Source organism: Cuculus canorus, chromosome 8, assembly GCF_017976375.1.
Source record: "Cuculus canorus isolate bCucCan1 chromosome 8, bCucCan1.pri, whole genome shotgun sequence".
NCBI lineage: Eukaryota > Metazoa > Chordata > Aves > Cuculiformes > Cuculidae > Cuculus > Cuculus canorus.
This window is the reverse complement of record NC_071408.1, coordinates 17861621-17874327: the sequence shown is the minus strand read 5'-3', so window position 1 is coordinate 17874327 and position 12707 is coordinate 17861621. Positions and strand designations below refer to the sequence as shown.

General features: G+C 44.1%; 1 protein-coding gene across 10 annotated transcripts in view; it reads left to right on the top strand.

The window, feature by feature from the left end:
• The window catches only part of PDE4B (phosphodiesterase 4B), a 220749-nt gene extending 209735 nt beyond the window's left edge, over positions 1–11014 (top strand). For all 10 annotated transcript variants that reach the window (XM_054072467.1, XM_054072466.1, XM_054072468.1 and 7 more), the window contains 8 exons: positions 2301–2479; positions 3036–3134; positions 3274–3438; positions 3846–3945; positions 4647–4801; positions 4893–5015; positions 6008–6190; positions 8957–11014. In XM_054072467.1, the coding sequence (XP_053928442.1) occupies positions 2301–2479; positions 3036–3134; positions 3274–3438; positions 3846–3945; positions 4647–4801; positions 4893–5015; positions 6008–6190; positions 8957–9322 (1370 nt within the window). In that variant the 3' untranslated portion in view covers positions 9323–11014. The remainder of the gene's footprint in view (positions 1–2300; positions 2480–3035; positions 3135–3273; positions 3439–3845; positions 3946–4646; positions 4802–4892; positions 5016–6007; positions 6191–8956) is intronic.
• Positions 11015–12707: the final 1693 nt, after the last annotated feature.

Genomic DNA, 12707 nt, shown 5'->3' with positions numbered 1-12707 from the left:
TTAATAATCCGTATAAGTCTGTAGCTGCTTTGTGGGAATCAGTTGGCCCTGACTTATCGCTCAGGTTAATCATGACATCCAGAACGTGAATTAATAGAGGGAATAGAAACAAGACTGCTTAGCTGCCAGCCAGCAGGCCACTTCTTCAGCTGGAGAGCCTGGAGCGTACACAGCATGCTGGGGAGCATGACCACTGTGGCATTTCCAGAGAGTTTGTTGTTCATCAGCTCTTGCCAGTAGGCATATTTCTGTGGAGCGGGATGTGCTGCAGCAGACATATCCAGTGTAGCTTGATACTGTGGAACTAATATAAACCTAATAAGCCACACATACATTCAGTTTTAGTGGAACCTGTATCTCAGCAGGGGCTAATTAGCTGGGGACGCTGCTGGTGCTAATGGGGCTGTATTATTCCCCGTACTCAGGCTGGGTCAGGTAACTGCATTTCCTTAGCACATCTTGTCAGTGGTCTTGTCATTCCTATTCTGCTGCTTCTCACATATTCTGTAATGGTGACATCCTCGCTGTTTTGTGGCTATATGAGGGCCACTCAACACAACCACTTAAGGCTATGTTACTGCTGAGTGATGCAGGCTCTCCAGATTGGGCCAGATTGCAACTTGATTGCTCTTATTAAAAAGAAATGAGTAGAGCTTTTAAAAGGATCTTAAAGCTTTTTTAGGAAGTCATGCTGTTACATTTGTATAAATTACATTCCTGCCCCCAAAATTTGGTTTAAGATTAAATGAACACACAAAACTACAACTAAATGAACACACAAAACTACAACTAAAGAAGTTGAACAAACAAGGAATTATGTGGATAGGACATTCATTTATCTCCAAATGGTGTTTGTTAGATGGAGATAGCTTAGAGATGTTGAAACCAGATCACATGACTTTATTCAATGAGCTTGACTTTATTAAATGAGATGGGAAAGGCACCAAGAAGGGATGTCCTCTGAAGAGGGTCCAGTCCTGCAGCCACCATTTGGTGGATGAGAGCAAGGACGCTATCTTTATGAAGGACAAAGATGAAAAATGGTGGTTTGATCATTGGCTATGTCATGTTAATGGACAAGATCATGATGGCCATTCAGCACGTGCCCTGTCATAAGGGGCGAGGAGGGGTGGTGCAGAAGCCACCACCGTGGGGACGTGATTTAACAAATCAGAGATTTCTGTTCGAGAATGCCTGTTTTATGCCGCCTTAGTGTGTTAGTCATTGCTAAGAAGATTATGTAGAGGAAAGCCCTTCTGTTGTTCAGTGAAAGCACACAAGGGAAGCACCCATTGAAGTTAGCTCGACTGTTGCTGTGAATAATGGCTTCCTTCTTAATGGCGGTGTTGCAGACACACTGGTTGTTCTTATTTTAGACATCTTTTAGTTAAGCCAAGGCAAAAATAACTAATGCCTAGATGTCATCCCTCCAGAGGTCCTCAGAAATGAAAAGGTGCAAGGAGAACTTAATAGCCTTTCCTAAAAGTTCATGAAAAAATGGTTAGTATGAAAGTAATGAGATGAGCCACTGTACCACCTTTATAATGCAGGAAACAAATCAGTTGGAAAGGCAGTAAATAGCATATGTGAACGGATTAATTAAGCACATCTCCACGGTCAAGTTTGTGCCCACTAGGTGCCTACTTAATGTGCATTAATATTGTTTCTGTCTCTGAGCATGACAGTAGAAATATGGCCCATGCATTGTGTATTATTCTATACATATTTGTAAAGAGCAAACCTTTACTAGATCATAGATTTACTGGGTGAATTTGTTATTGGGTTGGTGTTTTAAGAGTGGGTATATGGAGATGGGTTTAGCCCTAGTAAGTGTCAGCAGAGTGAATGTGAAAATACATGCTTTTGTACTTTATTGAGGAAAAATGTGTTATGTGAATATATATTTTATTTTCCTGAAAATAGGTAATAAAATTTAATTGAGATCGAACAGTAAGCTGAACCTGGTGCCCCTCAGGCCCAGCTAGTTCCTGGACATGTGCTATGTCCTCAAGCTATGGAGCTTGAAAATGGCTGTGATGAAAGCAGCCTGGGGCTTTGTGTCCCAGCAGGGCTCTGTGGGAAGTTGCAGTCTTGCAGGGGCCAAACAGAGGTTATGTGACTGCTTTGCTTTGATTTTGGTTGAGTTTGGTCCCAAAATTAGTGAAGGCCTCCTGCAAAAACACGTGGGTTTGTGCACATTGGTGTGCAGAGCCACTCAATCAGTAAAGCTATTTTTGGGGTGCGTGATGAGTGCTTACACTGCAAATGATATTGACTCATTTCACCTTTATTTGTTACAGACAAGCAGAATGATGTGGAGATTCCTTCTCCCACCCAGAAAGACAGAGAGAAGAAGAAAAAACAGCAGCTCATGACACAGATCAGTGGAGTGAAAAAATTAATGCATAGTTCAAGCTTAAATAACACCAGCATTTCACGGTTTGGTGTAAAAACAGAGAAGGAAGACCATTTGGCCAAGGTATGACAGATTCTTGTGGTTCTGCTAGAATCAGTATTATGCCTGGAACTGGTATAAAACTGGAATTGGTATCCCTAAAGTGATATGGTCATTACAAATGCTGTAATTAATGGTACCAGGACCTAACAGCATATTCTATGTTCATGAATTCCTTGCAAACATGCCTAAAATAATAATAAAAAAAAATGGGATGAAGGCTGAGGGGAGCAATTATCAAACACAGGACTACGTTCAGCAAAATAGCTACGGGGCCTTTGTCTCTGCCAGGGCATTTCTTCTTGCTGCCTGGAAATGCACACCATAAATAATTCCCCAGGCACACAGAGAAATGTCTTCTCCTTGTTCAAGTGCTTTGGCATCAGCCCTTCTCAGTTACTCTGTGTTCGTGTACTTTATTAAGTGCTTATATTCATGCACTGGTTACATAATTACCATAACGAAGATTGAATTTGTGCATTTTTAAACTTTTGGAAAATGTAAAAAATATGGTGGAAGTGAAAAATGCAGAATTGTCTTGAAAAATATTGCAGCTGTTCTCTTTTTGTCCTTTTGAAAGGAACTGGAAGATCTGAATAAGTGGGGTCTCAACATATTTAACGTTGCAAGATACTCCCACAACAGGCCGCTTACCTGCATTATGTACGCTATATTTCAGGTGTGTGATTGTTCTGATCGAATTTGCTCTTCTTTTACAACACTATTTTAGTTTCTAATTGCTTTCTGTTTTGTTGACCTCTATACTATGACGTCCTTATTTGATATATACCTGTATGCTGGTTCCATTTACTATACAGGAGCGAGATCTACTGAAAACGTTCAAGATCTCATCAGACACTTTTGTAACATACATGATGACACTAGAAGACCACTACCATTCAGATGTAGCTTACCACAACAGCCTCCATGCTGCTGATGTTGCCCAGTCCACACACGTTCTGCTCTCTACCCCTGCGCTGGATGTGAGTTACCTAATTTGAGCTAAGTGCTTTGTGTTGGGCAGTCGTCATTTTTAAGGGTGGGATGGCAGCTTAAAAGCACCACATTGCCTAAGTGAACATCGGGGAAAAACCTTAAGCTGAGTCAATCAACAGCAGCGTTCAGACTTGCAAAAAGCAGTGTGCTGCCTGCATTTCTGAGGGCTCAGTTTACTGCCAGGGAAGTCACCACTAAAATATTTCAGCAGCCCCTTTGCCTGTAGTCTCAGTTTTGTCTCAAAGAGCACATGCTGCCTGTAGACCTTTCTTCTGAATAAATGCCTCAAAAAATAGTTTAAAAAGCACATTTTGTTTCTCTAAATCAGCCTCCCAAACTGCTGAGAGATAAAACATGAGGACTTTTCTGACAAATTCCCTTTCTTCCTTCCTAGGCTGTCTTCACTGATTTGGAAATCCTTGCTGCAATTTTTGCAGCTGCAATTCATGATGTGGATCACCCTGGGGTCTCCAATCAATTTCTTATTAATACAAGTGAGTTTTGTTTCAAAACCAAGTTCATCTGCAAACTTGGAAACCAATGGAAAAGCACTTCCCATCACATTGAGGTCACGATTTATGACTTTCAGACTGCATTGCTTTCACAAAATGTTGAGCGGTAAACTAGTTGGGCATTTTGAAACAAAGCAGTAATTAAAATGAAATTCCTAACAAAGGAAGCTATTGTAGTGCAATTTGCAAAGTGCCCTTGAATCTTGTGAATATTACTACTTGCTAACACATAATAATTCTTCCAGTGCTGAGTGCAAATTTTATTATTAATGTAAGATAAATAATGCTATTGCTATTGACAACAATAAAGCTAAATATTGTGGTTCATATTGTGTTCCGCAAGAGGCTAAGCGTGTATCTTGATTCCAAAATATGGGTATTATTCTTTTCTGGAAAGTGTGTTTGCAGAATTCATGCTTTCTGTTGTCAGTGATTCTGAAGCCCGTAACTAAGTAAATGGAGTATAATTTGGTTCATTACAACCAAGCAAAGGGTTGTTTATATTATATACATATGTGCTCACATTAGAAAACCGCATGCTCTTGGCACACATGAAGCAAAAAAAGAAAGCATTTTCCGATGTATTGCATACATATAAACATTTCAGTACCCAGGCCAAGCATTTGCTCTTTGGAATCACACATTTCACATGCTGGAGTCACATATTTGTCTTGCTTTCCTAGATTCCGAACTAGCCCTGATGTACAATGATGAATCCGTCTTGGAGAACCACCACCTTGCTGTGGGCTTCAAACTGCTTCAAGAGGAGCACTGTGACATCTTCCAGAACCTGACCAAGAAACAGCGTCAGACACTCAGGAAGATGGTGATTGACATGGTATGCATACACTGCTCCCCTTCTTAAACTAAAAAAACTGGCTGCTTTGTATGGTTGCCTGTACTGAGTTCCTTTTTTCACTTCTGTAAAGGTATTGGCAACAGATATGTCCAAGCATATGAGTCTGTTAGCTGATCTGAAGACTATGGTGGAAACCAAGAAAGTGACCAGTTCAGGAGTCCTTCTTCTAGACAACTACACAGACAGAATACAGGTACGTCTGCCAGCTTTCCTGGGGTTTGCATATTTTATTCGGGATTGAAGAAACCGTGTTCCTGTTCCTGTTGTGGGTTCTAAATGAGCCATATATAGAAGCTACTGACCTAAATTTTCAGCAATCATTTTTCTTCTGTCCTGCACCACAAAAAGGTACAAGGAGGTCCAATATCTTTTAGGTAAAAGGCATTATGTTTTTAACACTTAAAGCACGGAACAGCAAGCACGTGCATTCTTCTAAAGTTAATCTATAAGTCTGAGTTTTTGAGAGCTCCTGAATTTCCTTTCTGCCTTCTCCTATTTGTTTCTCCTGTTGAAAAAGTATAGTAAGATTGCCGTAGTGTTGCCTGCTTGCAGGAATTTAACTCCATACCTAAAGCGACTCTCACACTGAACTGAAATTAGTGATGTACAGTCTGTTCCCTATATATTCTAATCCTCGATTCACAGGAAAGACGAAGCAGTACTGGAACAGGATTATGTAGTTAGGAGGACAAGATACGTTCTGATCTTCTCTCCATTTCTTAAGAATAGCCTCATGGGAAAAGGCTGCTGATGTTAAAACATCTCTTTCTGTTGCTGTCTAGATCCTTGCAGCCACAATTAGTCAGGCACATTTTTTCTATGTGTGGAAGGGATATTACTCGTTTAATAAAGTAGGAACATTTAACCATCTGAGAGTGTGGAAATAAATTTTGAATAGTCGACATCACCTGCACTCAAAACCAAACTATATGATGTAACAACCAGCGCCACAACTGCACCCTGTGTAAGTATCAGGTAGTCTGAAAAACATACAGCATGTTTTTGAAGCAGATCATAGCAGCTAGGCTCATATGCAGAGATGTTACGATGTTAATATTTTTATAGGCTGTTGCATAATTGACAAGTCTTGTGGTTAAACCTTCTGAATTGAGCAAGCAGATACAGCTTGAAACTGTCTTCTTTTTCCATTTGATTTTATGAGTATTCTGATTAATGTAATTGCAGGTTCTCCGAAATATGGTACATTGTGCGGACTTGAGTAATCCCACAAAGTCTCTGGAGCTGTACCGGCAGTGGACGGACAGGATCATGGAGGAGTTCTTCCAGCAGGGAGACAAAGAGCGAGAAAGAGGAATGGAAATCAGTCCAATGTGTGACAAACACACAGCATCAGTGGAAAAATCACAGGTAATTGGCCGTGAGCTGCATTTTTGTACTGCCTAAGCTTGTATGTTTTAAAGCAGAGACATAATTCATCTGCTTTCTCTAGCACAATTAGGCAAAGAGCCAGCTGTTCAGAGGGTTGGTTTTGATTGACCCTGACATACAGCTGTGCCCAAAGCTCATATAGACTGGCAAGGCTTTCAGACTTCTTTATATACCCCTTGGCATCTCCTCATTTCCAAATACATGTCCATCTTTCCCTGTTTGTGTCTCGGTTTCCAGACTGAGTTGGTTTCCTTTTGTTCCCCGGGCTTGAAAAGTGCAATTCTGATCTCCCCTTCTGTCAGGTCTTTCCTGCCTTCACGTCCTCCAGTCTTCTTAATTAAGCACCTCCCAAACTAACTGACGTTGTGCCCAATATTAGACATTCATAGCAATGAACTGCAGGGTTACAATCTTCTTCCATTGGAGATCCACTTCAAGGCACTGAAAAAGTCTGAATGTCAGTCGTTACTCAGCCTTGTGCAGAACAGTTTCGCAGTGCGTGATCTGGCTGGCTGAGTTAGAGGTCTGGTGGAGCTGCCTTGTGCCAGGTGAAGTCAAAGAAATATTTACTGATGTATGTACAAACCTTAAAAGGAGCTAGATATATCTTGTTTTTTGAGATGAACTGGCTCATTCCTAGTTCTGATTCATAGATTAAATGGTTTCAAGGTCAGATTTTGTTCTGACCTGTGTAGCACAGGCCGTAAAATTTCATCCGGTTAGTCTGTAATGAAGCCAGTAATTTATGTTTGCCTAAACATATTCCAGTCTTTATATAATGGTGTCTTGGTTGTTGTTTTCAAATGGCTCGAGCAAGTCATCATCGAGGTTTTTCAGCTTGAATAAGTAAAAAAATTGATGATAATTATTTCCAAATGTCCTTGAGGGCTAAGCCAAGTGGTTTCAAAATTATTCACTCAGCCGCATGGTGATTTTGTTGGAAAAATCTGTCTTATTTGTTAACCTAACAAGAAATGCATCCTTTGGCCAGGCTTGGCCAGAAAATGCCCATGTGCTCCATGTGTGAGCTCTAATTAATGTTTTGTTTCACATATACACTTCACAGAGGTTTCAAAATGGCATTTTTGCTAGGCAAAAAAGAACAAGAATTGCACAAAATGGCTGCAACCTAATAGCAAGGGAGAAGGGGAGGTGGCATGTCCTGTCTGGAGTGAAACAAGGAACTGATGGCAAAATCATGTTCCAATATCTCAAAGCTCTATGTGTTACCTCTTTACAACACAATATTGTAAGATCAGTGCTGAGCCATCTGGCCAGCTATTCCATTATTTGGGGAGTTTGTTTAAATTAAAAATTACTTCATTACAAAGTGACCAATCATTAGGTATTGGTGCTGTGTAGCCCTTGAGTGTTTTGGGTGGTGGCAAAGCTGTTGAGTAACCATACAGGACTCTTTTTTTTACTTTAAAAGTGCTCCGGAACATGTGCTGCAGGAAATTTTCATCACCTTTTTGTTTAAGCTGCCTCAACAGTATGTTACAATTGAATGTTAATGGTTCTATTGACATCCTGTTGTGTCTGAAGGAGGCATGTGTGATTTCCAAAGCAAACATCTGCACATTGAGTCTGGCCCCTTTGAGAGCCATATTCCTGCAGCACAGAAATGCTGTCCAGCAGGGCGAGAAGTGACACATTCTGCCAAGACGGAAGAATTTCAATCCTCTTTATGGCCATTCAGTTTTCTCCATCCTGGACGTACGTCCTCTTAGTCAGACAATTGAAAAATGATTTAGCTCAGAGCTTACGCGCCAGCGGGCGGAAGGGTTGACAGACTCAGCCACAACCCTCACTGTTTCCACCGCTGGCACATCACTCCACAAGAGTCAGGCAACAGCAATCTATCCGCCTTCGTGCGGGAGTAGTACTTCTTGGGACGAGCTGACCTGCTTTCTGTGCTCTTTCCAAAACAAAATGAAAGGAAAGGGAAGCTCTACCAGGGCAAGCCCTGCAGAGAAACACAGTGGCTGCTTCGGCAGAGCAGAGGAGCAATGCTGAAACGTTTCAAGGTGCAGCACCACAAAACAGTTCAGAATAGGTACAAATTACACACGGTAGTAAAATATGCCTAGAGATCAAACTTCAGTCCATAAAAGCAGTGGGATCCAGCGGCACTAGGATGGCTGCTTGCCCTAGGAGCCCTGTCATTTTCATAGCTGCCAGCCCCATGAGGTAACAGCAGTGTTGCCATAAAGGCACTAGCCTTGTCTGCAGGCACCTAGGAATACTGTCTGAGAGACCACAAACTTTCTCCATGTCCAGGGTAGAGCCAACAACCGTCTAAAATGTCATTGTGCGCTGATGGCTGGTGAGAGGTAACCCTCAGTGAGATGCTTTGTCTTCAAACTGATGACTTAGCCTGACTTCTGTAGGGCAGGGATTGAGCCACTAGTCAAGAAGCGGGCATCTACAGGGATATTTGAAAACATGCGTGTGAGTCAGGGGTGAGATTGGCAGCTCTGTCACCGAGTTTCCCGGTGGATCCTGCTTTTAGTTAAACTTTCATCCAAGGTTTGATCTTGGACAAGATCACCCTAGCCCAGTGTAGGTGCATCTTTGCATATCAGCTGGTTATGTTGCAGTTAGACTGTGCTGGTTCAAGGACTTGTTCTGGGGAGAGTATTTTGCTTGTAGAAGTAATGTACTAACAGCATTTGGACTTTCTAGACACCCATCTCCTCCTAGCTATTCCCTTTCCCTAAGCATGCGTGTTCCTGTCTTTCTCAGGTGGGATTCATTGACTACATTGTCCATCCACTCTGGGAGACATGGGCTGACCTGGTGCAGCCCGACGCCCAGGACATCCTGGACACACTGGAGGACAACAGGAACTGGTACCAGAGCATGATACCTCAGAGCCCATCTCCTCCGCTGGAGGAGCAGGGGAGGGACTGTCAGAACCTGATGGAGAAGTTCCAGTTTGAACTAACGCTGGAGGAGGAGGATTCGGATGGACCGGAGAAGGATGGTGAGAGCATTGGCTACTTCAGCAATACAAAGACACTCTGCGTGGCTGACCCAGGGGAAGAGGATTCACAGAGGGAGGCGAACATTGAAATTGTGACAGAAGATACGTCTCCTGTCGACACATAATGTCCTGTACCTGTGTGAGTGGATTTTAAGCGCTTAAGGAGCTTGCAAGCAGTCTCACGGACTAGCCTGCAGCCTGGGTCTGAAGCCTGTGTCTAACATTGGCTGAAAGATCTTCCCAGCTACTTGAGATTGGAGTCAGGGTTAAAGATCGTGTAGTGAATGATTGCTCAGGAAATTAATAGGTGATTTACATTGTGGTTTCAGCCTTGTCAGCTAAGAGCATCATGTTGTCCTGGAGCTGGCTTGGGTCGTGACTGAAGAGTAAATGACACACAACTGAGAGATTTTATACTATTAGTTTTGGAATTTATACCAGTTAAACTGATAGAAACTACTGATTAATAACTCTCCATATAAAACCTGTCCACCTGACCACCTGTCTGCAGACCTGTGTGCCTTCTTTGTAAACACTTTCATGTCTTTTCAAGAGTCTATTAATAAAATACACGGAGTTTAGTATAAAAAGCGACACAAAGTGTTTCAAAATTGACGGATACTTTTTTGATTCTTCCTGTTACAAGAAGCAGTCTTCCTTTTTTCATGGGCAATACCTGTCACTTTAATGCAGTTAATCGCTTTTACAGGCTAAATAGAAGGGAGACCCTCTGTTTTGCATTACAGCACCTTTAATTGTCTTCTTAGTACCCCAGGCGACCCATTTAAAGTCACTTCATGCCATCATGCACCATCTCTGTTCACTCGCTAGGAATGACAGTATTTTTTCCTCAAAGGGGTTTTATTTTTGTTCTGCGCTGGATAGAGGGTAGTTTGTTTCCATGGCACAGCGCAGTACATGTATAAGTAGGCCTGACAAGGCCGCGTGTGACGCGTGTTCCCCCTTGGCAGCTCCTTGGCTCAGTGGAAGTTGCACGCTCGGATATTAGTGTTTCTCTCGCCTGTTGTTCACATTTCCTAGGTTTAGGTCCACCATCCTCCTCCTGCACTGCCTTGAGCTCTAACACCTCCATTACTGTTTATAACAGTGTATTTATTATGTAATGTATATACTGTAATGTTTTGTAAGTTATTAATTTATATGAATTAACATTGCCTGTCGGCGGCAATGTTAATTGTGTAGAAAACTCGGAATAAGAGTTGCCTTTTTTTCTTGTAACCTTTTGTATTGCATAAAATACGAGAACCTGAACATAGCTGAAGAGACAGACGCAACCCAGGAAGGGCGTTTGGGTGGCAGCCGCCCACAGAGGGTTCGTCTTCATGGCGAGCTGAAGGGGCGACTGGACCCCAGGGCAGTGGGTGAGTGGTTGGAAGTGCTGAAAACCTAGAGGGGGTGGGGGCTGTAAAAGAAACCCCCCACAAACGGGACGGCTTTTCAATGTCACGTTCCAATTTCTGAACAACCCAATGTGAATTTCTATGACAAAAATGTGAACTGATGTAATAATTGTGCTGTGAAACTTCTGACAAAGCTTGTCCGGCATCGTGAGCGGTGTCAATCTCAGTTTGTAAAATATGTTTCAAGCTTTTGGTCCAACTTGTGACTAACTAGTTAATGAAAATAGCACAGTTGTGCATGATCAATGGGTTTGTATGTCTGTTGAACACTGCATTGTTCCAGGTGGTTATTTTATTGTTTCCAAGAGTTTCACACAATGTATGTTACAGTATTATATATTGTGTTCAGCTGCATTCTTAAGAGATTTTTATATGAAGTGAATAAATGAAAGCATGACCCTGCCTGTGGCTCTTGGTGCTGCTGTTTTTAACAGGTCAGTGTGGGCGGTATCTCGACCGCAAGCGAAGGCGTTTGTGCTTGCCGTGCTCGGCTGGCACTGGGTGCAGTAAAACTGAACCCTCCTGTGGCCAAAAACCAGCGGTCACGGGGAGCCCTGCAGGGTCTTACGAACGGGAAGAGAAGAGTGACTGTGGCCAGAGGCCACGGCTGCGCTCTCCCTTGTGTTGGCTGTGAGACCTTCGCCTTCCTGCGCGGCAGCTGTCGGTGAAGCAGAGCCAGTGCCGGTGGCAGTGGCGACAGGAAGGCTGTGCAGACAGGAAGGCGATGGCCATGGCCAGCAGCACAGCCTTTGCTCAGTGTGGGGCGGCACCGGGGCCCGGCTAACGGGTTGCTTTCATGTTGCAGCCTGACTCAAAACAACTAACTTTCCAGTAAAAAACATCCTGCCGGCAGGCGCTGGGGAAGATAGGGGAGCCTGTGCCGCTGGGGACACCCCTGGGCCACCCTCAGCACGGCTGATGCCAGGGGAGCCGGCTATGCCTGGCGAGACCAGCCGCAATGCCTCCCGGGGTGTTTTGCACAGCATTTTGCCAGGGATTTAACCACTGGTGAAAACTTGCCAGTGGTGCCGAGGCTGATTTCTCTTTTTTCCAGTGAATTCACCCTTGTGCATCATTTACACGCACCTTTGCTGTGGTGCCTGTGCCCAAGCTGTGCCCAGCACAGTGCCTGTGGCTCCCAGGGATGTGCAGAGATGGGAAATGGGTTATCGGGCTGGAAAAACATTTGCAGTTCTGGGTGTAGAAAGTGGCCAACTAGGACAGACGGCAAAAAGCTGAAGTTGCAGGTGAGCACCTGCCGGTGGATGTGTTGGAGGGGAGGTGGTGTCCCTGGGTGCCAGGCCAACATGGGCGCAGGGTGCTCTGCCCTGGCCCGCTCTCCTCTGCCCGTGCTCTTCCCCACCCCCCTCCTCCCAGCCTTCGCTCGCTTTATTTCTTCCCTTTCCAATGACCTAGTTCTGCCAGGCAGTGGCTTCAGCATGAGTGCATGCAAACGCGGTGGGATGGCTCTGGTGCCGAAATAACAGCCTTCTTTCATTTCTCCTTCTCAGCAGCAGAGGAGGAAATGCTCTGACGACAGCTATGTTGCAAAATTAACCCAAATCTCTCATTTTCTTTCCATCTTTGGGATGGGAAATCCGAATTCAGGTGTGGAACAGCTTGCTGGCTCCATTTTCCTTCTTTCCTCAGGGGAAAAGGATGCCTCTTGTCTCTGCTTTACTGTCCCCACCTCCAGAACTCCTGCTGGCCCCAAGCACCCTGTGGGGTTTTCATGGTTTCCTTCAGCATCGGAAGCACATCCGCCTGCAGGCAGTGATGCAGAGCTTCCTCCTCTCTCATTAGGGCCCAAAGTGATGGTGTGTATGGGTGCGTGTTCCCCCCTCCCCAGTGGTCTTCCTGCGAGTGCAGCTGTGCTGCCTCCAGTGACACCCCAGCTGCTCCTGCCTGCACCCAGAGGGTCTGGGAATCGCTGCTGCTCTGGTATTGGGTGGAAAAACAGATGAAAAAGTGAAACCTGCAGCAAAACAAGGTGCATAGTGTGGGCCTTTCCAGAGTGGGAGTAACTCCTAGGAATGCAGCTGGGGCGTGCAACCAGGGAACGCAGCTGGGCTGGGCAGCCCAGAGGAGC